Here is a 24,487-nt window from a genome sequence, read left to right as displayed (position 1 = left end):
TGACCAAGGTACAGGAATTGCGATCCAGCCATTTGTGTCTTTTTAAATATTTAATCATAGTACTCACTAGCTGAGACTGCTGGTGCATTTAAAAATGACCTGTCTATAACTTATAAAGGCTGAGGGTGAGCTTTACAATTAGGACACTGATCCCGTTCACCAGTATTTTGGTTTTATATTTATACAAGTCAGATCATCATTTCCCTTTAAAAGTCTTTTAAAATCTGATATTAATTCACAAAGCTGTAATTTAGTTATAATTTGATAAACCTGTTTCCAGTCTTTTCAACCCCATTGTTTCATGTGTGGTTTTTGTAAACAAATACCTAAATTTTCTTTTTAATCAATCTGAGTATTGTATTGTAATTGATGAGTTTAATTTATATGTATTTAATTACTTATACATTGGGGTTTATATATGCTATCTTATTTTATGTTTTGAATTTACTGTGCTTTTTTATTTGGTTTTCCTCCTTTTATTTGGATTGATGGTCTTTTCTTGATCCATTTTTCACAAACCAGTTTGTGTATTACTTATTCTATTGCTATTATTTTAGTTGCTATCCTTAAATTTTCTAAAGCACATTCCTGGCCTAAAATTTCTTTAAGTTGGTAAGTACAGGCATACCTTGTATTGATCTTTGCTTTATTGTGCTTCATAGATAGTGTGTTTTTTTAACAAGTTGAATGTTTGTGGCAGCCCTGCCCTGTGTCAAGCAAGTCTTATCGGTGCCATTTTTCAAACAAGATTATTTTTAATTAAGCTGTGTACATTTTTTTAGACATAATGTTATTTTACACTTAATAGACTACAGTATACTTTAAACATAGCTTTTTATATGCACTGGAAAACCAAAAATTTCATGTAATGTGTCTTGTTGCAATATATGATTTATTGTGGTGGTCTGGAATCAAACCCACAGTATCTCCAAGGTATACTTGTATCTGAACTTTCCATCTCAGCCTAATTTTGTTTTTCCCAAGCCTCTGAAAGTACTTTAAAGCACTCCTTTTTGTCTTAAAAAAAAAATGGCTTTACTTTGTCCTCATATTTAACTGATAGTTTAGTTAAGTAGGAAATTGTAGACTAATAGTTATTGGTTAAAACATGATTCCATTGTCTTTTTGCCTCTGTTGTTGGTGAGAAATCTGATGTCTGTTTGTTTTATGGTTTCCCTGTGGGAGAAAAGAAAAGAATGAAGATGTTGCTGCCAGGCCCTACAGTATATGGGGAAATTAACAGGCTGGCAAGCAGCAGCTGATCAGTCTCTCTCTCTCTTTAGTCACTAAGTCGTGTCCGACTCTTGTAACCCCGTAGACTGTAGCCTACCAGGCTCCTCTGTCCATGGGATTCTCCAGGCAAGAATACTGGAGTGGGTTGCCATTTCCTTCTCCAGGGGATCTTCCTGACCCAGGAATTGAACCCAGGTCTCCTGCATTGCCGGCAGATTTTTTACCAACTGAGCTATGACCACCATCCCTATTTATAGCTGATCAATAAATAGGTATAAAAAGAAAGAAAGAAGGAACCCCTACTATAAAAGCTTCCAGGGAGGGAACTTCCCTGGCAGTCCAGTGGTTAAGACTTCACCTTCCAACACAAAGGGTGTGGGTTTGATCCCTGGTCAGGGAGCTGAGATCCCACATGCCTCATAGCCAAAAAACAAAGCATAAAACAAAAGCAGTATTGTAACAAATTCACTAAAGAGTTTAAAAATGGTCCACATCAAAAAAAAAAAAAAAATCTTAGGGAAAGAAAAAATTCCAGAGAAAACCATGCCCTCTTAGGAAGGCTATTTTTGATTCACCCAAATAACAGTGATTTTGCAGAGAGAGAAGTTGCAGAAGGCTTTCTTCAGAGTACAGTGAGCATCACAGAGGGCCCTGAGGGAAGGGTCAGGACTGGCAGGGCTGGTGAAAAGGGATATGGAAAAAATAATGAAATAACATGGAGGGGTGAGAGGTGAGAATGGAATGACTTTTGCCCCGGTTACTGACGAGAAAGACAAAGTATATGAGAATTAACTAACCTTACATTTCCATATGAAATTATTATATAAAGTTTATTTCCAGCACAGGCTAAAAACCAAGGAGTATCAGAAGGAGGATGATCCTAGGAACTTTTGACCTTTGGTCAAGGTTCTGAATAAATTGATAAATTTATTGATCATTATTATCGATCATTATTATTCTGAATAAGTTGATAAATTTCTAGGATTAATCCTGATACAGTGAGAAAAGGGATGAAGGAAAAGGAACTCATTGAGTCTGATGCCCTCCTCAGATCTGGTAAAAACACACCATCATGACTGGAGGTCTCTATGCATCTTGTGTTGGACCCACTTTTACCCTGGCAGGATCCATCTCTAAAACAGTCCTTCCCATGTGTCAGGGACAGAATTACCTAAGAATCTTCACCTGTTGCAGGAATAGGAGTAACCCAAGCGGTTTGGGAGAAAGAAATGGCACCCCACTCCAGTATTCTTGCCTGGAAAATCCCATGGACAGAGGAGCCTGGTGCACTATACGGTCCATGGGGTCGCAAGAGTCAGATGCAACTTAGTGACACCAAGTAGTCTTATGGGACCTCTGTGCATCTTTTCTGATGTATGGAGCAGTTTGGATCCTGTCCTTTTACTAAAGAACTATCTATCATTTGTTTGTTCTTTCATTCATTCACTCACTCATTTCTTCTAGAAATATTTATGGTGAGTGCACTAATGCCGGGCACTATTCTGGGTGCTAGGATACCATGACACACCCAGGGTCCTCACCTCTGCCTTCTCAGTGTGGAAGAGCTAATGAGGAAGGTGCCCATTCTGTTGCGTAGATGCACAGATCTGACCAAGAGCTCTCCTTTCCCTCACTTTTAAAATCAAGTGTTCAGAGCAAAGTCACTGTTCAGTTCAGTCACTCAGTCATATCTGACTCTTTGCGACACCGTGGACTGCAGCACGCCAGGCCTCCCTGTCCATCACCAGCTCCCAAAGTTTACTCAAACTCATGTCCATTGAGTCAGTGATGCTATCCAACCATCTCATCCTCTGTCGTCCCCTTCTCCTCCCGCCTTCTATCTTTCCCAGCATCAGGGTCTTTTCCTTCACCATCATCCATCAGAGGGCAGACAGACTGAAAACCAGAATCACAGAAAACTAACCAATCTAATCACATGGACCACAGCCTTGTCTAACTCAATGAAACTTTGAGCCGTGCTATGTAGGGCCACCCAAGACAGATGGGTCATGGTGGAGAGTTCTGACAAAATGTGGTCCACTGGAGAAGGGAATGGCAAGCCACTTCAGTATTCTTGCCTTGAGAACGCTATGAACAGTATGAAAAGGCAAAAAGATAGGACACCAAAAGATAAACTCCCCAGGTCAGTAGGTGCCCAATATGCTACTGGAGATCAGTGGAGAAATAATTCCAGAAAGAATATAGAGACAGAGCCAAAGCAAAACAGCACCCAGTTGTGGATGTGACTGGTGATGGAAGCAAGGTCTGATGCTGTAAAGAGCAATACTGCATAGGAACCCAGAATGTCAGGTCCATGAGTCAAGGCAGATTGGAAGTGGTCAAACAGGAGATGGCAAGAGTGAACGTCAACATTCTAGGAATCAGCAAACTAAAATGGACTGGAATGGGTGAATTTAACTCAGATGACCATTATATCTACTATTGTGGGCAAGAATCCCTTAGAAGAAATGGAGTAGCCATCATAGTCAACAAAAGAGTCTGAAATGCAGTACTTGGATGCAATCTCAAAAACAAAAGAATGATCTCTGTTCATTTCTAAGGCAAACCATTCAGTATCATGGTAATCCAAGTCTGTGGCCCAACCAGTTTCCCTGTAACTGTCTGTCAAAGGGAGAAATGAATAAGGTGCATTTTATTGATCTTGCCAAATTGCTGCCTGTTAACTTCAGAAGTATTCCACAGATGTGAACCAAGTGTTGGTGAGCTATTACAGCTTCCTAGTTAGATGGAATGTTACATGTCAGAGAGCACTGGGAAGATAGGTTCCTTTAGGGAGATAGCTTCAGTGGGGATCACCGTAACTCGGCCACGGCTGACAGCTTTGGATACGTGCTTCAATAGCAGGACTTAATGTCTCCTGTGATTTATTTCACAGAAAACTCTCTGTATGTGAAATCCAGGAGGACTGTATCTATCAGGATCAAAACATCATGCTTGGAGTTACCATTAAGTGTTTCACAGACTTGTAGGACCAGATTAACCAAAAGAATAATCAGTGGATTTTTTAAAGATGATTATGTTATAGATGTGATAAAATCTTGACTATCAATCTTTTCCTCTAGATTACTAGTTAAGTTAGTAATATCTTATTACTATTAATAAGTAACAATATATTAATAATAACTTATTTATTAATTTATAATTATTAATTATAATTTATTTATATAATTTATAGTTTGTTAATAATATATTAATAGTAATAGGTGATATCTTATTACTGTGGCCCTATGTCACATTAGACTGCGTAGTGCTGTGGCAGTTTCGAGATACCTAACAGAAGATTCCTTGTGTTTTCAGTACTGGTAGGTATGCAGAGAGATGAGATGCGTGGTGTCGACCCACAAAACTTGTAATGTGGCTTGTGAAATCACGAGCAGACACAGAAGGATCTCTGATAAGTGTTCAGTAAATGATTGGAATGGGGAACGTGTGTCTGTGGCCCTGGGCAAGATTCATATGAATGAAGCCAAGTGATAGGAGAGTATCCCATGCAGGGGTCAACACAAAGAAGATTAATTCAAGCCCAGGTGACATTTTAATTAGGGAATAATATAAAGGAAGGTTGGAATCATTCTGGGTGGTTTTGAGAATCACACTTAAGAATATGGACACATTTTTCATCAGGAAAATGTAAGCACAGACTTAGATCAGGCCAGATATCAGTTTGTTCCATTTAATTCTAAATTCACAACTTCGAGCCTACTCAAGAAACAGACCTATTTTGAAAGGTAGTAAGCTGAGTGCAGAAGAATTGATGCTTTTGAACTGTGGTGTTGGAGAAGACTCTTTAGAGTCCCTTGGACTGCAAGGAGATCCAACCAGTCCATTCTAAAGAAGATCAGCCCTGGGTGTTCTTTGGAAGGAATGATGCTAAAGCTGAAACTCCAGTACTTTGGCCACCTCATGCGAAGTGTTGACTCATTGGAAAAGACTCTGATGCTGGGAGGGATTGGGGGCAGGAGGAGAAGGGGATGACAGAGGATGAGATGGCTGGATGGCATCACTGACTTGATGGACATGAGTTTGAGTGAACTCTGGGAGTTGGTGATGGACAGGGAGGCCTGGCGTGCTGCAATTCACAGGGTCGCAAAGAGTCGGACACGACTGGGCGACTGAACTGAATTGAAAAATACATTTTCGTGTGTTCCTTTTTTCATCACAGGTTCTTTCTTCCAGGATTTTCTTTCCATAAGAATAAAGTTACATCAAGCAAGTGATTCTTCTGACTATTGTTAGAACAGAATCTATGGTCAGTGATAAGCTATTCTAACACACTGTAAGAAGTGCTAAGCATTCAGTGGTTTAACGTACTTTTAGGCAGCAAAGATATGAAAGATGCAAATGTGTAAAGGCATTCTTGGGACTAGAATATATCTAGACACTAATAAGATTTTTTAAAAATTACATTTTATGCACATTGTTTTCAATAGATATATTTTTCACTTTGTGATAGTAATATGCAGTATTAAAACACTTCAAAAACTAAATATTCTCTACTTTTTTTTTAATGACTAGCCAAAAAAGGGTCCAAATTTCGAGACTGGTTGGACTGCGGTAGTATGGAGATAAAGCCCAATGTTATTGCTATGGAAATTTTAGCATATTTAGCATATGAAACTGTGGCACAGGTAAGAACTTGAATCTGTCGTATCAAGCTGCATGTAGCTTCTTTCCCCTTCCACCTGCTGCTCTACCAGGACTGAAAACAGCCATGAGTTCTCTTCTATGATAATCCAGTATTTGCTGAAATTTAGGCCAATTATGGAGAAGGCAATGGCACCCCGTTCCAGTGCTCTTGCCTGGAAAATCCCATGGACAAAGGAGCCTGGTGGGCTGCAGTCCATGGGGTCGCTAAGTGTCAGACACGACTGAGCGACTTCACTTTCACTTTTCACTTTCATGCATTGGAGAAGGAAATGGCAACCCACTCCCAGTGTTCTTGCCAGGAGAATCCCAGGGACGGGGGAGCCTGGTGGGCTGCCGTCTATGGGGTCGCACAGAGTCGGAAGTGACTTAGCAGCAGCAGCAGCAGGCCAATTATGTTTCTCTGCATCCTCAGCTCCAGTGGGTATTAGGCAAAAGTGACTGTTTCTTGCAACTTTAGCCAAACCAGAAACTATCCTTGCCTAGTTTTCGTCAACACTGAATTCCAAGTACACATCTCTCTTGCTTAGAGATTATTTTTGGACTTTGAAAAATACCTCTCTAGAAATGTACAATCCACTGAGTGCTTCCCAAAACCTGAGTCTGGAATCACTGTCCTCTAGTAGTTTCTCAGAGCCTGGTTCTCAGACTGCAAGCATCCGCTTCACCTTGGTTCTTGTCTAAAATGTAAATTTCTAAGCTACATCCTAGAGCAGCTGTACTGAATTATTATTGACTCTCAGAGCATGGAACCCAGAAATCTGTATTTTAAAATGTTTTCCTGGAGATTATAAACTTTGAGAACCACTCCACTAGGAAGTCAGACTTTATCCTTTGTGTTCATGAGTAGGTCCACTTACCAGCCATGAAAGCATACCTTTATGTCCACAATACAGATGTTTTAGGCAGACCATCTTACTAATAACATTTGGGATATAATTGCTTGTATGTAGTTACCGTTTCAGTCACCTTGGTGACTGTTTCCAGCTCTGTAACTTTCTTATTCTGATCTTCTAGTTGGTGGATCTGGCTCTTCTTGTGAGGCAGGACATGGTAACCAAGGCAGGAGACCCCTTCAGCCATGCCATTTCTGCCACCTTCATTCAGTACCACAACTCTGCTGAGGTGAGTATTAAAAAATCTGGCTTTGACACATCTGTGGGATTTTTTTTTTTCCCCTCATGTTTGGTGTTTACATTAGTAGTTCTAAGAAAAAGATTATGTAGGAATATATAGCCTTCAGTCACAGAATCTTAATACATTCAACATTCAAACAAATACCTACTATGTTTCAGGCCCTAACAGTCCACTTAATGCAGTGATTTTATCACCTTCTCTTAGCCTTATTTAGTATTCCTGGCCCTTCAGTGAAAGAGTACCTCTCATTTCCATGGGAGATGAACACTTGGTTTAGTTAACTGAATAACATGGAGAAAAGTTATGTATTTAATTTTTGCTTCAAAGATGAAAGGATTATTTTATTCATGTAATGATAATTCCTGGCATTATTGATGGTTGGACTTTCCAGTTATGGATCCATCTCTAAACATGATCTAAAGAAATACGGCTCCATGTATCCTTTGGGGTTTGATTGATCCAATCATGCAAAAATCAGATCCTTTCTATATTCAGTTTCTGTTGCTGGGATCCCCACCTGTGGGGACTGTGGAGTCTTCTTTCCAACTTTAAGGCTTTGTATAATAAGTGTGTATCATTTTTGGCATAAAAAATAATTCCTGTAAACAGCATGTGCCTAAAAACCATAAATGTAACATCTAGTTAATGAATTTGCAAATAATCTGACTTTTTTTTTACACTAACATAAACATCAGTTTCATATAATTCAACCTAATGACCATAAAGAGGGCAGCAAGGAGGTCTGGTTAACATTCACATGTATAATATGAAGTGAGCCTCAGATCAAGTTAGGTGAAACCTATAACCTGAAAATGGCTACTAAGCCCCTTTGAGAATCCGAAGAAAACTGTAAATCCTTTCTCCATAAATACATTTGCACATTTTGTATACAACTTCAGGGCATTCAGAGACTCTCTGAAACCATTCCATGAATATAAAGGATCTGTGAACCCACTGGACTCCAAGTTTAAGTGTCTCTGCTCTGAGATACTTATGAGATATATAAAGATATATGCCTGTATCTTATTACAAGCCAAAAGTATGACATCTTTTTTATGCCCCTTGTGGAACCAAATTGGCTTAGAACTAAAGTAGGAATTAAAATGTTTATGCCCATTAAAAATCCATTTTTGTCTAGAAAAAGGTTATACATCATTATCAGTGAACATGCTTCAAAAGTCCCTAAAGCACACCCAGTTGATTAAACAGTATTTGTTTTCTTTATGTTACAAACCCAAATTATGATGTCAAAGAACACCCTTTAAACTGTCTTTGGTACGTGTTCACTTTATGAATATGTGTAGAAGTATGCTTTTCATTAACATCAGACAAATTTGTTGTAACATTTCTAATTAAAGAAATTTACAGTGAACATAACAAGCCTAGTTTTCCCATAACATTCAAGGGATTGCTTACGTGGCTAGGAAAACTGTATTTCCACCCCGCACTTTCTTGATTCTCCAGGGTGGCCAAGCTGCCCTGGACAGTGCTCAACAACCACAGCTGCTGCTCCCAGCTACCCAGCAGTTAAGAAAGATGGCTTGTATGTGTTGAACTTCCTGGGCTCTCTGGGAGATGGGAGCAGGAGTGTCAGAAAGCATCCTGGCTAAATATGTTGATACAGGCCTCCAGCATTTCCTTGGCTGGCCAGACACCCCTCCTCCAATATGACTAGTGGTCAAAATGAACATTTGGAGGGACTCGAAGTCTTTCTGCCCTTTATTACCTAACTCAACACACAATGACCACTCTAGGCCAGGAATTCCTGTTCATCAGCATTGCAGGTCAGCAAGCACAATTAAGGGGCTGCTTTAGGGACTTTACCAGGTTAGGAACCAGTGGGGGCTCTGGAGACTAATATGATCTGTATTCAGGGAGACAGAACATTCTGCAAAACAAGCAAAGCAGTAAATGAACAAACAGACAGTTCAAGATTTTATGTACTGATTTCCAAATGAATGTCATAGACAGAAAGTTCAGAGATAAAAGCAGCTCCCTAATTATAATGAAAGAAGACTTCAGAAAAGAAGTTGAGTGTTGAAGAAAAGATAAAACTTTGATGAGATGATAAAAGTGGGGAAAATACTGTAGGCTTTGGAGGCAGCATAAGTGCAGTTGTACAGGGAGGAAAAAACCTGATTAAAATATTCAAGCCAAGGATTCATTGAGAAGGGAAGTAGGAAATTAGAAAATAAAGGCCTTAGACACTTCGGGAAGGAAGAATTGAAAGTTTCTTGGCTAAAGAGTGATGAGTTCAAAAGGGTATTTTAAGAAGATCCAAATGGAGGTGCTATGTACAGTCAATTGAATTGGAAACACAAGGCATGGAATTAATCACATGCATTCTATTTTAATAATTGTCATTCTTGAACACTAGCCATATAAAGAAGTGAGCTAGTTAAACTTAGGTTTCTCAGATTATCAAGGTTAATATTAATTTGAATTAATTTTCCAGAGTTTTTTTTTCAAACACATGGTTTATATTCTGGAAGTAATGATCTCTAAGAATTACCTTGTTTTTCCTAAGAGCAACTCATGCCACATTAGCTTTATTCCTTCTTGTTTGATGTTTCTAGGCAAGCAGATCAAAGAAATATTCTTGAAAACAGTATCTGAATTTCAGCAAAATGTTTTACAAAGTTTAGCATAATTTTTTAAATAGGTCAGTAGATAGCATAGTTATTACAGTTGATAGGATCGGGAAAATATAGATTTATAATACCATATATGAAAAAGACTTATTTGCCTATAAGTTTCTTATAATGATAAATAATAAATATTGTGACGGTACTGAAAAGGAAACATCACAATATCTTTTGTTTTGTTTCAGTGTCTAGGCACCATCTGAGAGGATGGACATTGACAAAGTGGAGGCCATCTAAAGGAGAGTAATAGGGGTGGGAGGAGGACCCCGAAGGCACGTCTCATAATAAGTGGTAGAAGGGACTTAAGGTGCTTGACCTGTAGAAGAGAAGAGGCTGTGAGATAGACAGTCTTCAAATATTTGAAGGACCTCCACCAGGGAGAGAGAACAGACTTGCAGGCATAGTCAAAGAAAGCAGGTAGATGTGAGGGATGTTCTGAAGGAAGGAAGAGACTAGGTGTTGGAGGAGCTAGGGATAAAGCTGCAGTGACCCTAAAGCACTGAGTGTGAGTTATTTCACCCTGAAGTGAAGGCCGGTCACCATGATACAGAGAATGTCTGAAAGGCATCCTGTTCGGGGGGGAAAGTTTAGAACTTCCTTTTGAGTGCTTTTGAAATACTGACAAAACTTCTCAGTAAAAATATCTATCTGACTGAATCAGCAGAAATTTTGGAAGCTGTATCTGAGGAATCCTAGTTTTTATCTGAATGATCAGACAGATTAGAAATTAATATATTTAGACCCTTAGGGGCAAGATGATGGCATCATTTCTGTGGACTGGATAATAATAAATGGGGTTTTTATATTTGTAACTTTCAAATATTACTGAATTAATGAACTATCTAAATAAAATGTTAGTAGAAGTTCTGGTTGCCTAATTTCAGAGCCACATGTCTTTGAACAGGGGTCTTGCATGAAGCCCTATCCAGAGTCTCCTGAGAACACACCTCCTCCTACACCAACAGCTCCATCAGCAGGCTCACAGCACTCGGGGAAGACCACATCAGGATCCCTAGGGAATGGGAGTGCTGGACAAGACTCGGCTAAGACCAAGCAAAGGAAAAGAAAAAAGGTTAATATATTCTTCTATTTCTTTTTCTTTCTTTTTGGTGCAAAGAAAAGAGATCTTGGGGCTTCCCTGGTAGCTCAGCTGGTAGAGAATCAGCCTGCAATGTAGGATATCCTGGTTCAATTCCTAGATTGAGAAGATCACCTAGAGAAGGGATAGACTACCCACTCCAGTGGAGTGGAGCTTCCCTGGATGGCTCAGATGGTAAAGAATCCACCTGCAATGTGAGTGACTTGAGTTTGATCCCTGGGTCAGGAAATCCCCGAGGGCATGGCAATCCACTCCATTATTCTCGCCTAGAGAATCCGCATGGACAGAGGAGCCTGGCAGGCTACAGTCCTTGGGGTCACAAAGAGACAGACGTGACTCAGCACAGCACAGGGAGAGCTTACTGAGTTCACAGGGACGGAACATGTGTTCTGTTTTTCTCATTAATCAGATTTTAGAAACAGCCAATTTACAGCAAGATATTGATGTTTTCTAATACTTTATTATAAAAATTTTCAAACATACAAAAAAGTTAAAAGAATTGTAGAGTGAATACCATATATCTATCATCTGATTCTGCAATTAAAATTTTACTATGTTTAATATATTTACTATATTTACATTTACTTTATATGTATATCTGATTATTCTTTTATCCATCCACCAGTTCTTTTTTTTTTTGATACATTAAAAGGTAAGCAGCAGGCATCAGTATAATTTGTGCCAGAACACATAATTTTGTATAATGTATACATTATAAAGAAGTTTATAATGTATACATTATACTTTTTTAAAAAAGGTAAAGTTTATATACAGTGTACCACTCAATTCTTAAGTATACCATTTGCTGAGTTTTGACAGATATATAAATACATTGTTTTCTGATACCCTCTCAAGATTACAAAAAACATTACTATCAGTTCCAAAAATTCTTTCACACCTCTTCCAGGCAATCCCGTCACCATCCCCAGAAAAGCAAACACAGTTCTGACTTTTTAGTTTTCTCTCTTCTGGAGCCTCATACAAAGAGAATATAATATGTATACTCTTTTGTGTGAAATTTCTTTCACTCAGGGTATTTTTAAAGTTTATGTTTTTAAGTACAAGTGTAATTTATTCTTCTTTATTGATGAGTAAGTTGCTTGTATATCAGTTTACTCATTCTCATTTTGATAGTTAGGCTATGTCCAGTTTGGAGGGTATTATGAATAAACCTGTTATGAACATTATAGTACAAATCTTTATGGACAAATGCTTTCATTTTTCATAGGTAAATGAAATGAAATTACTAGCTAGAAATGAAATTATTGGATCATAGAGTAGCTATGTGCTCAGTTTTTAAAGAAACTACAAGAACTTTTTTCCCAAATGATTATATCATTTTATCCAAAGCTACAGTAATCACAACAGAATGGTATTGGCCCAAAAACAGAAATATAGGTCAATGGAACAAGATAGAAAGCCCAGAGATAAACCCACGTGCCTATGCTTAACTAATCTATGACAAAGGAGGCAAAAGTATATAATACAATGGGGAAAAGACAGTCTCTTTAATAAGTGATGTTGGGGAAACTGGAAAGCTATGTGTAAAAGCATGAAATTAGAACACTCTCTAACACTATACACAAAAACTCAAAATGGATTAAAGAACTAAATGTAAGACAAGATATATAAAATTCTTAGGGGGAAACACTAGGTAGAACGCTGCCTGATATAAACAAGATCTATTTTGATCTACCTCATAGGGTAATGAAAATCAAAATAAACAAATGGGACCCACTTAAACATAAAAGCTTTTGCACAACGAAGGAAACCATGAACAAAATGAAAAGACAGCCCACAGAATGGGAGAAAATATTAGAGCCACTGCTTTTAATCACATGTCAGAAGCTTTTGTAGCTTTTTTGTGTGTTTGTAATGTTCTATTTTTCTTTGGATGTTTTCCAAATCATATCTTTATTTTTGATTTTAAGCAGTTTGACCATGATATCCATAGATATGGTTTTCTTTTGCATTTTTTCTGTTTAGAATCCTCTGAGCCTCTTGAAAATTGAATACTTTTAAATTGAGGGGGGAATTATCAGCTATTATTTCTTATTATTTCTATTATCTGCCTCATGTTCTCTCTTCTCCCCTTCCGAGATTCCAGGTATATTTTCGTTAGTTACTTTGATATTGTTCAACGTGTGCGCGAAGCTCTGTTGAATTTCCTTTTCAATCTTTTCTTCCTGTTCTTCAGGTTGAATAACTTCTGTTGATCTTCCCTTATGTTCCAAACTCTATCTACTGTCCGTTCAGTCTTAACACTCATCCATTAATGTCTTGTTTCTGATATTTTGTTTTACAGTTTTATAATTTCCTTTTGATTTCTTTTTATAGTTTATTGTTATTTTTTAACTTCTTTTATTTCATAATAGCTGTTTTAAAACTCTCATATGATAAATTAACTATCTGGATTATTTTGATCTCCATTGAATATAAGTCACACTTTCTTGTGTTGTTGCATGTCTAGTAATTTTAAATTATATGCTGGACATTGTGAGTAATATATTGTAGAGATTTCAGGTTCTGTAGTATTCCTATGAGAAGAGGTGGTGTTGGTGGTGTGTTCATATGTATGTTAAGCAGACTGTTTACTCTTCTAGATGGAACTCTATAAACTTCAAACTCAAATGCCTCTTCAGCAGCTAGACGCTCTCTTCCTTTATTTAGTTTTACCTTGGTTTCTTGGATTCAGTCCCACGAAGGAATAGCTTAGAAGTTAGTCAAAGATTTGGGTAAAATTTATACACTGAATATTTGTCTTCCTTTCTTTGATTCTGTCCTTTTTTGGGATTTTCTTTTTCTCTTTACACCTACTGTGGTTGCCCTGAACTCTGAGCTACAGTTCTTCATGCTTCTAAGGCCCCGTGACCCTGTACTGACTAGGGCCTACCCTTAGGCTAAAACAGAAAAACAGAAAACCAACCCACAGCCATTCCCTCCTCCTATATATAGTACTCGCCCTTTCAGTTTTTGTCCGGGTGAGATCACTCTTTTGCTTTCAGGTACTTGTTTTTTATAATTTGTCCAAAATGTATACTTTTCTCTACACGTTGGTTGGCACAAGAGAAACTGTTTGCCACTACTAGTAGTGGAGCTGTGCCAAGATATCATCTTATAACTGATGGTGAGCACATTTAAATTTCATCCTCGTATCTGGATTCCCCCTTCTATTTTCAAAGTGACAGAGCTCAGTGCTTCTTTATTAAGGGAAACTCCGAACAATAAAGAACTTCTGTATTGTAAAGTAGTTCTAAAGAATTTTGGCTATAGTGCTTTCCAACTCATTCAGTAACTAAAACTAGAGTGTAAAATATTACTTAAGGACCTCCTCAGTGGATTTGCTTTACAAACTACGTAGAAATTTATAATTAACGTGGTAATTATGCATATGTAAAGTAATTTATTTATTTTTATTTACTTATTCGCATCTTCTACATTCAGGAAACTGAAAGTGTTAGTTGCTTGGTTGTATCCAACTCTTTGAGACCGCGTGGACTATAGCCCGCCAGGCTTCTCTGTCCATGGAATTCTCCAGGCAAGAATACTAGAGTGGGTTACCATTTCTTACTCCATATTCAAGCTCTTGCTATATTTTGATTTTTTACTCACTGGAAACCTCAGCTGTGATGGTACTGAAAGCCAAGGAACTTGATGTATAATCATATCTTAATACTGTCATTTTAATCTTGGGAGTGTCCCTTATCTTCACTGTATCACCTATAATGTGGGGAGTTGGGAAAGTTTAGAATAGATAATATCTTGTGTTTTTTCCAAATTTTATAATATATGAATCTTTGAATTTGGTGATTCTTTATTATCTTCTTTTCAAATACCTTTTCTAGTTAATTTCTTTAGTTTAAAAAAAAATCACTTCCTACTTACATAGAATGACAGATTACACAACATCTCAGTTAAATTTTGGAATGAGAAAATTAACTGTATTTAACTGTATTATACTATAGCCTTTAGCCAAGGAGTGGCCCAACTTCATCTGAAGGGAAATCCTCTATAAACTCAAAGAACTGAGAGAGCTCTGTGTACAAGAGTGAGAAGAAAAAAGACACTTGCCTGCCCACTCTGGTCATACATCAATCCATGTGGTCAGTGAGGGACAGAAGTCAGTATTAAGGCTACTAACCTTTCCCTTGCTCTGATCAGAGATACATATTACTCCTCTGTTACACCTCTGTAGAATCTAAAGTATCAAGTTTAACAGAAGATGTAGTCGTGAAAAGAGTAAGAGGGTTATCTGAGATTCCAGGTCCTTCTTAAATATTAGATTACCTGGCAAGGGGAAAGCTGAGAAAGGATTAAAAAAGTTGTTTCTTCCCAACAGCTTTTATGTTGGGAAGAAAAGAGTCAGATAAGAGATCCTGGTGCAACCGAAGTTTCAGGGTAACTTCTTGTACTGCAGTTGAGAGTTGAAACTGTTGAAGAATTTTATTCAGTTCAAGCCAGCAAGGACAGAAGAGAGACAATGCCCAGATCCAGGAAGTATGGAGAACTCCGTGTGATACTTCCACTTCCAGTGTTGAGCAGCAGCTTCTGAATAAAAAGACATAACTAAAAACGAAATGGAAGAATCCAAGAATGGAATATGAATACAGCCGGGGGAAGGGCAGCTGACACATGAAGAAGAATTTTATCAAGCACCTTGTTCTTGACTTTAGGAAATTAGGAGTTTAGTCCCCACAGAAATTCTGATAAATACACTATAGACAACAAGACTCAGTATTTTGTCAAACATGTGGGTTTCATTTTTGAAAATTTAAAGAATATTCCAAGATGTGGGCTCAAGCAGAATGAGAAAGCTAAATTGGTATATAAATCTAACAGTCTTCATATGTATTTATAACACAATATTTTTATTAGTGTAGCAAATACATAAATTTAATACTAATCCTTCTGTAACAGTTTTGAAGACTGTTAGAAAATTTATGAAGTCACTGCTGAAGTAAAAATTCTAAACTTGATATGAATTTTGAACTTAAACAGATTACTAGTACTTTGGTGAGGGAAGGGATGTTTACAGAAATGAGAAGGTATTTTTTGAGATGAAAACAATACTGCAGACGCATTTGAGATTTAAAGATTTCCTTGCAAAGAACTCAGTGGGCAAATCAAGAGGGTGAAGAAGCACATGTGGTAACTTATGCTGGTGTTTGCAATGGCATAATTATAGCAGATAAACCAGAAATGGGCAAAAGAGAAATTTTAATGACATTTTTCACAAAACTAAATATTCTTATTTTTATATAAGGTAACTTCTTATTTTTAGCAATGATAACATGATTCAAACAGGATGGCTTACTTGCTGCCATCTTACAAATAGTGGCCACAAGTGGTTTCTAACTTACACTTCCTTCTTCAGTGTTCTGAAGTCTATTGGATCTCCATGCCAGAAGTTCTGGGAGATTTTGACCAACATATTCTATACCAAAATAGAACTTATTTGGGAAAGTAAAGGAAGAGTCCCTCTGCAATGGCCATGTAGCAAAGAAATAAATCCACTTTTCAGATAGAAAGTAGCTTTCACAGAGGAAAGCGCTGGAAAACCCCTTACCCTCTTTGTCTGCAGGATATTGCCTTCTTAACAAGCTGGAATCAAGATTGCCGGGAGAAATATCAATAACCTCAGATATGCAGATGACACCACCCTTATGGCAGAAAGTGAAGAGGAACTAAAAAGCCTCTTGATGAAAGTGAAAGTGGAGAGTGAAAAAGTTGGCTTAAAGCTCAACATTCAGAAAACGAAGATCATGGCATCCGGTCCCATCACTTCATGGGAAATAGATGGGGAAACAGTGGCAGACTTTATTTTTTTGGGCTCCAAAATCACTGCAGATGGTGATTGCAGCCATGAAATTAAAAGACGCTTACTCCTTGGAAGGAAAGTTATGACCAACCTAGATAGCAAATTGAAAAGCAGAGACATTACTTTGCCAACAAAGGTCCGTCTAGTCAAGGCTATGGTTTTTCCAGTGGTCATGTATGGATGTGAGAGTTGGACTGTGAAGAAAACTGAGCACCGAAGAATTGATGCTTTTGAACTGTGGTGTTGGAGGAGACTCTTTTGAGAGTCCCTTGGACTGCAAGGAGATCCAACCAGTCCATTCTGAAGGAGATCAGCCCTGGGCTTTCTTTGGAAGGAATGATGCTAAAGCTGAAACTCCAGTACTTTGGCGACCTCATGCAAGAGTGGACTCATTAGAAAAGACTCTGATGCTGGGAGGGATTGGGGGCAGGAGGAGGAGGGGACGACATAGGATGAGATGGCTGGATGGCATCACTGACTCAATGGACGTGAGTCTGAGTGAACTCTGGTAGTTGGTGATGGACAGGGAGGCCTGGCATGCTGCGATTCATGGGGTCGCAAAGAGTCGGACATGACTGAGCGACTGAACTGAACTGAATGTCCCCATGTTGTATGGGGTTGGCCAAAATGTCTGTTCTCACTTGTCTATGAGATCCTGATCAAACTTTTTGGCCAGCCCAACTCACAAAAGAGTCTTTAGCCTCACCAGGTACTTGATAATTGCATTTATTCTAATATAATCCAACTGGAACAAAGTACTTGGGATAAGAATCAAGAAAGCATTTTTTCTTTTTAAAGAAAAACTATGTGTGCACTTTTATATGAGTGCCAAAGTGAGGGGTTAAGATAATTTAATCCTTGTTATTGTGGGCACAGCAGTTATGTTATTTAGGGTATTGTTGGAATGAAATTGAGAATGATACTCTAGAGTATATTCCTATTTGGCTTATTTCAGGTCTTGTTAAAAATAATTAAAAATAATCAAGCTCTCGTTTTATATTTTAGTCTTATTTCAGGTTCAACTTGAATAATTAGCAGATGCTCTTTGTAGGAATGTTTTAATTATTTTACTAGTTCATAATAATAAAAAAAAAATGCAAAGGGCACAAAAAATATATTTAAAAGGCACAGAAAGATGTACAGTGAAAAATGTTTCTTCTAACCCGTATGCTCCAGACACCCATCTGTACTCCAAGAGAAAGAAATTCTGCACTGTTACTAATTTTCAGGGTGTCTTTGCAGAAATAACCTATGCTTAAATGAGCATGTACTGTTCAGCCTTTAAAAAAAAAAACAAAAGCTGATAACATGGTTATCCAGTTGTACACCTGGCATTTTCTCAAACAGTGTCTTATAGATAGCTCCATAGGAATCTATATGGAGCTGCCTCCTTCATTATGGTGGTTGCTGTGGTTTCTATTGCATTGAATGAATGTATCATAATTGATTTTATGGTTCTCTCCTTGATGAACATTTGCTTCATTAATTCAGATAGTACAGCAGTGACTGTCTAGCTATCTGTATTATTTTTTGCCTGTATAATAATATATCTGCAGGATAAATCCTTAGAAATCATGAAATTGTTGGATCAAACATGGTTGTATTTTTTCATTTTGATAAGATTTGCCATTTCACTCTCAGTAGAGGTCATGCTAGATATACCTCTATAAGGAATTCTGAGCATGGTACTTCTGCAATGAGAGTGATAAGTAATACATGGGCTACTATTTCTTTCTCTTGATTCTTTAATGTTGATGACTTGGCATCTGGTACCTACTGCACTTTTAAGTAAATTAGCTTATCATTTCAAGAACATGGATGTGCTGTTTTTAATTTAAATAATAACCTACTGCTGTTGATAGCTAACATATGTCAGGCATTGTTCTAAGAGTTTAAACATATCAACTCATTTAATTTTCACAGCAACCCTATAGAGCAGTTAAAATTATTATCCTGTTTACAGATAAGGAAACTAAAATACAGGTATCTTACATGACTTGACAGAACTGGTAACTGAGATGGCTGGGATCTAGACCAAGGTATTTGAGAAGCCAGAGCCTACAACTAAATCACAAACATATAATACCTCTATTTCATTTTTTTAAAATCATGTTACATACATTTCTTGAGTTGAGATCCATACTCTTATTGCAAATAATCTTTTTCATTCTTGTGTCTTTGTGTACTTTCAAACTTGTCTTTTACAGATGAGGCAGATTAAAGTAATAGTTTCTGTTTTATTTTGTTTTTTTTTGTTTTTTTTCTTTTTCTTTTATTTTTTTAAAAATTATTTTATTTTTAAACTTTACATAATTGTATTAGTTTTGCCAAATATCAAAGTGAATCACAGAGGACACTTAGAAAACTAGGAACCAGGTTGAAATGATCTTCTATGGCCATCCCCTGTATTATAAATAAATATATAGCAGTTTTACATTTTTTATTTTAAAATTGATGACTCTCAGGTTATTTCAGAAATACATCCAACAAGCTCCCAAGACACATTTATAGTAATAAATGTTTAAATGTTTTTTTTTAAAAAAATAGCTTCCTGTAGTTCTTTCAGCAAGCTCACATGACACTTTTCAACCGTTCACAACCGGCTCTATTCTCCTGTACCTTGACATGCAGGCCTAGGTGAAATATTGGGGGCATAAAAATTGCATTTGGTTGGTCTGCTTGGAAGGGGTCATGTAAAAGTCATCTTTGATTTGCTAATGGAATTTTTTTGTTGTTGTTAGATGTAGTATATGGCAGCACTGATGTGCATCCTAAGGGAAAAACCGTCCATTTTATAAAAGTTTATTTTCATATTTTATACACTGTAGTTGTGTTGTGTGTTTTTGATTTAGTAACAATTTATGTGTTTTTCTGTCGCAGAGCACTGCGGCCTGTGGTGTTGAGGCTCACAGCGATGCCATCCAGCCCAGCCACATCAGAGAGGCCATCCGACGCTACGGCCACAAGATTGGCCCCCTTTCCCCATTCACAGTACGTAATAACAGAGTTATAAAAAGTTATATTTATAATCTGAAAGAATTTTGATTTTCAAGTGGTCAAATGAAGCAGCAGTGGAATTGTTGAAAGCAATTTGTGGTAGCTGTAATTTTGTTGTATAAAAGTGGCATAATTCTCTTGGGAAATAAGAGTTAGTCATTTTTGTCTCTTTTTGGAAGAACAGTTTTTTTCTCTACAAAATATTATTTTCTTTCAATTACAAATTATGCTTTTTTTTTTCCTTGGGGCTTATATTTTCTATTTTTCAAAGCTTAGGTTTATAAAACTTTTTTTGTCAAATTATATGTATCCAAATATTGCTAGAAGCACTTTATATTTTAAAACTGGTTAGATTGGCAATACCACTTCTATCAGATGTTCTGCTCCTAAACATACTTTGAGTTGGAAGAAGAAGAAATGATTTCTCTACTGGCTTTGAAGTAGGCTGAAAGGCAGACAGTCTTCCACATCTTCAAATGGTTTTAAAGCTTATAATCAAGGTTTGTTTTTTTTTTTAATGGAGAATTAAAGACTTTATATTTCAACAGCCTAAAGAAAGAGTGTGTGTATGTGTGTTAATTAAATGCTCATCTTATGGCTCTTTTAAGAAAAATCTTTATTCATGTTAATATAACTTTCTCCAAGTCCTTCTCTGTTTATAAGGGATTGGTTTGATTTTCAGAAAGCTAGGTTTGATTTATGACTAAAGCACAGTATAATTCACCATTTGTTTCATTTTTTCGTATTCACATCTACTTTAACATACTAAAGCAGAATATGTATGTGTAACATTACACATACGTACGTACATAGCATATGTTTTTTCCTGAGTGGATTTTGCTGTTATCTGTTGATAGAAGTCATAATTTCTTCAAAATTATCTCATCATCTTTTTTCTTGTGTTTCAGTTAAAGAGAATGCTTTCTTAGCATTCTTTGTTTTCATTGGTTATTGTTAATCATATGCATTATCAATATGACCACGAGAATGTGTCAGAGCTTCTTTGTCTCTAGAAGCTTTCTATAATGGTGACAATTATTTTCACTTCTGGTTAATGTATTAAATTTGTCATATATATGATTCATCATATTTATATTAATCATATGTTACTGATTAAGCAGTGTATCCTTTTGCATGAGTGTTTTTAGGTTATTACAATTGAAAGAATGAAGTCTGTATCTCTTGTTGTATTTTTCTCCTACATGACAAGTGAGACTATTTTATGTGATTAGCCAAAAGGAAGATGAGATTTAGAGAAATATGAGTTGATTGGAAGAGTTTAAAAACCAACTGAAATTGAAAGAACCAATTTATAACAAAGGATTAAAATTTTCAGATCCATAGATAAGAGCCAAATAATGACTAATAGTCTGAGGCAATGGAATAGAGAGAGAAGAAAAGGGCAGAGTTGATAATAATCTAGAACTAATTAAAGGGTAGCAAAGAGAGACAGGGGTTTTGAGAAATAACCTAAAATGGTTACTAAAAGTAATGGGTAAAATTACATAAAGGAAAAGGTATCTACTATAAGGGGAAATCTCCTAATCACAAGGTCTGTGATGTTTCTTCACACAGAAGTGGTGGTGGTGGTAAGCTCATTAATTCTTCAAGTTTTTTGTTTTTAAAAACACTGGTCAGATCACCTGAGAACCATCTTGGCTGATGACACTGTGTGTCTGTGTATACTTATATATTCATTCCTCCGTGTCTAACCTGATAGTCATGTATTGTTGCTTTTATAATCCAAGATTGTAGTATGTGGCAGGAAATATACTTGAAATATTCAGTGTGTGTGTGTGTGTATTCAAATATAGTTTAAGATGATTTTTGTCTAATAAACATATAACCAATATGGTTTTTTAAACTAATAATTCAATTTAAAAATGCTTAGTGTAAATAGATCTGGAAAATAGAACAAATAAGCCACGATCTTGAAGGCCCGCTTAACCACTGCCAGAGCAGATGAACAGCGTCAACAGCAGATGGGAAAGAAGGCCAGCATGGGCGGACACTGAGTCTTCTTCACGCCTCAGGCCTTGAATGGTCTACTCCATTACCCGGGACTGTAAGGATCTGCCTAAGGATCTGCCCGGCCCACAGGGCTGTAGACGCCCACTCCATTGTCTGTCATGAGTAGTAGGATCAGGCAGTGTTACGTATTACAATACAGAAATCTGCCTTTTAAAGTTAAATTTCTCTTTAAAGTAGAATAGATTTGCAGACTACATATGCTAACAGTGTGAGCACCGATCCTGGTTCCCTCGTACCTTCAGTGTTAAGAGGAGACGCTCCTGATGCTGGGAGGATGCTGATGCTAAGTTCCCTGATGTCCACTCCCTGAGGTGATATATGATGCTGCTCTAGGCACACTTTGCTTCCTGGGCTTTGGGCTGTGGCTCCTAAAAGGAGAGGAGGCATGTGGGCTGCTTTTCTAGCAACCTTAGACTGGAACTAAATTATGCAGAAAGGCTGAGCTAACTTACCTCCAGTATGAAATTTCCTTTGTAAACTAAAATCGCCATTAGCAGCTAGTTTATATTTATGAAACATAGAGATTCTGTCTTTGCAGCATGTCATTCTGAACATAAAGTGCTTGTCTAATGGTGTATATAAATGAGATATCTCATTTAGATTACCCATAACTTGACTGATACATAGTTTATTCCTAAAACTATGAGACTAATTTGGAGAATTAAAATGACAACCAGTAGGTTACTTGGAAACTGAATTCCAGCGTCAACCAGTAAAGCCAAAAAATTGTGCTTTTGATGTGGCATCATTCTGCCTTCTACTGTATGACTTGTGAAATGATTGTACAAATTTACACCATTATAGATTTCAGGAATGCGGTTCATTATATGAAGAATTGAAAGTGAGTTCTTCCCCTTGGAATAATAAGTTGAAATGGTAGAAGAAAGGAGTGATTAAAGCCATGGAAGGTGGAGGGGAGAAAGGAGTACAAGCAGCGCTTTGCACTGAGTAGCTGCTGTGTTGGAGAGGGAGGGGACAGTGTGATGGAACAGCAGTTTCCTGCCATTCATACAAGGCTGTGGAGACACTTACAAACCTCCAGTCCCCACTCAGCCAATTACAACTATATTGCCTTTGGCATGTTGGTTTTACTCGGTGACTTCTTTCTTTTCAGTGTTTTCATTTATTCTCAATCCTTTGCAGAAGATCAGAAGAGAGTATCGTACCTAGAAGTTAAAAGATTAACTGAGATTAAGCTGAGGTTAATTTAAGTTAGATTTTTTTTTTTTTTTGCAACTTTTCCCATGGCTGTATACCTGATCTTCTGTGGTGGAGACTTAGCTTCTGTATCTATCTTAAATACTTAAGAACATTTAAAAAGACTAGTTTACCTTTTTTTAACTATTGATTTTTCCTAAATAATTCTGAAAATCACTTCAGAGCCTGTGACTTGTAGTCATTACAGTACTTAGCAAACTGGGGTATCCTGAGACATTTTGATGCTTGTCATCTTATCCTTTTATGCATTGTAGTTGGCATTATATAAAATTATATTGCATGGTGATTGACCTTAGAACCAAATGGCCAAGATTAAGATCCCAGCTCCGCACCTACTAGCAAAGTAGCCTTAAGGAAGTTCCTTAACCTCTCTATTGATCAGTTACCTCATCTGTAAAATGGGCATAATAATAGAACATACTTCATGATAGAATCTAAGGGGTACTGTGAACTTGACAAGTGATGAGCTCTTAATGTATTTCATTAATAATAGTAGAAGTAATAGTATTGGAAGTAGCAGTAATAGCTGGAGTGTATTTTCTAAAAAAAATCAGGTAAAAATACAAATGGAATAAAGTAGAAACCATTTCCCCCACCACCAAACACACAGATACACACACACAGAAGCCTCACTTTGTAATCCTAGAAAAAACTAAAATTTGAATTATAATGTGACTTCTTTACAGACTTATAGTTTATACCATTAAGATATAAATGCTACTTAAAGATTATTATCCCTGAGAATAAATTAATGTTCATTTTCACTTTTTAAGTTGATCGTGGTTAAAGAGGAACTAAAAAGCCTCTTGATAAAAGTGAAAGAGGAGAGTGAAAAAGTTGGCTTAAAGTTCAACATTCAGAAAACTAAGATCATGGCATCTGGTCCCATCACTTCATGGGAAATAGATGGGGAAACAGTGGCAGAATTTATTTTGGGGGGCTCCAAAATCACGGCAGATGGTGATTGCAGCTATGAAATTAAATGACACTTACTCCTTGGAAGGAAAGTTATGACTAACCTAGATAGCATATTAAAAAGTAGAGACATTACTTTGCCAACAAAGGTCCGTCTAGTCAAGGCTGTGGTTTTTCCAGTGGTCATGTATGGATGTGAGAGTTGGACTGTGAAGAAAGCTGAGTGCCGAAGAATTGATGCTTTTGAACTGTGGTGTTGGAGAAGACTCTTGTGAGTCCCTTGGACTGCAAGGAGATCCAACCAGTTCTAAAGGAGATCAATCCCGGGTGCTCTTTGGAAGGAATTATGCTAAAGCTGAAACTCCAATACTTTGGCCACCTCATGTGAAGAGTTGACTCATTGGAAAAGACTCTAATGCTGGGAGGGATTGGGGGCAGGAGGAGAAGGGGACGACAGAGGATGAGATGGCTGGATGGCATCACTGACTCGATGGACATGAGTCTGAGTGAACTCCAGGAGTTGGTGATGGACAGGGAGGCCTGGCGTGCTGCGATTCATGGGGTCGCAAAGAGTCAGACACGACTGAGCGACTGAACTGAACTGAAGAACATTAATGGATTTTTTTTTTTACCACCACTGTCATATTAAAAAACAAGGTCTCAGCAACTGAGTGTACATAGTTTCCACTTGATTTTTGCTTACTATTTAGGTTTTGCTTACTAGCTCCT

General features: G+C 37.2%; 1 protein-coding gene across 6 annotated transcripts in view; it reads left to right on the top strand.

Moving 5' to 3' along the window:
* The window catches only part of SUPT3H (SPT3 homolog, SAGA and STAGA complex component), a 431,789-nt gene that overhangs the window by 308,844 nt on the left and 98,458 nt on the right, over window positions 1–24,487 (top strand). For all 6 annotated transcript variants that reach the window (XR_011563264.1, XM_070777448.1, XM_070777449.1 and 3 more), the window contains 4 exons: window positions 5,770–5,882; window positions 6,916–7,023; window positions 10,585–10,752; window positions 19,478–19,588. Coding sequence is in view for 5 of the 6 variants with exons in the window: in XM_070777448.1 (XP_070633549.1) it covers window positions 5,770–5,882; window positions 6,916–7,023; window positions 10,585–10,752; window positions 19,478–19,588 (500 nt within the window). In the remaining variant the exon portion in view is untranslated. The remainder of the gene's footprint in view (window positions 1–5,769; window positions 5,883–6,915; window positions 7,024–10,584; window positions 10,753–19,477; window positions 19,589–24,487) is intronic.

The sequence above is a fragment of the Bos indicus genome, chromosome 23 (assembly GCF_029378745.1).
Source record: "Bos indicus isolate NIAB-ARS_2022 breed Sahiwal x Tharparkar chromosome 23, NIAB-ARS_B.indTharparkar_mat_pri_1.0, whole genome shotgun sequence".
NCBI lineage: Eukaryota > Metazoa > Chordata > Mammalia > Artiodactyla > Bovidae > Bos > Bos indicus.
The sequence above is the reverse complement of the archived record's forward strand: the minus strand, read 5'-3'. Positions and strand labels throughout refer to the sequence as shown.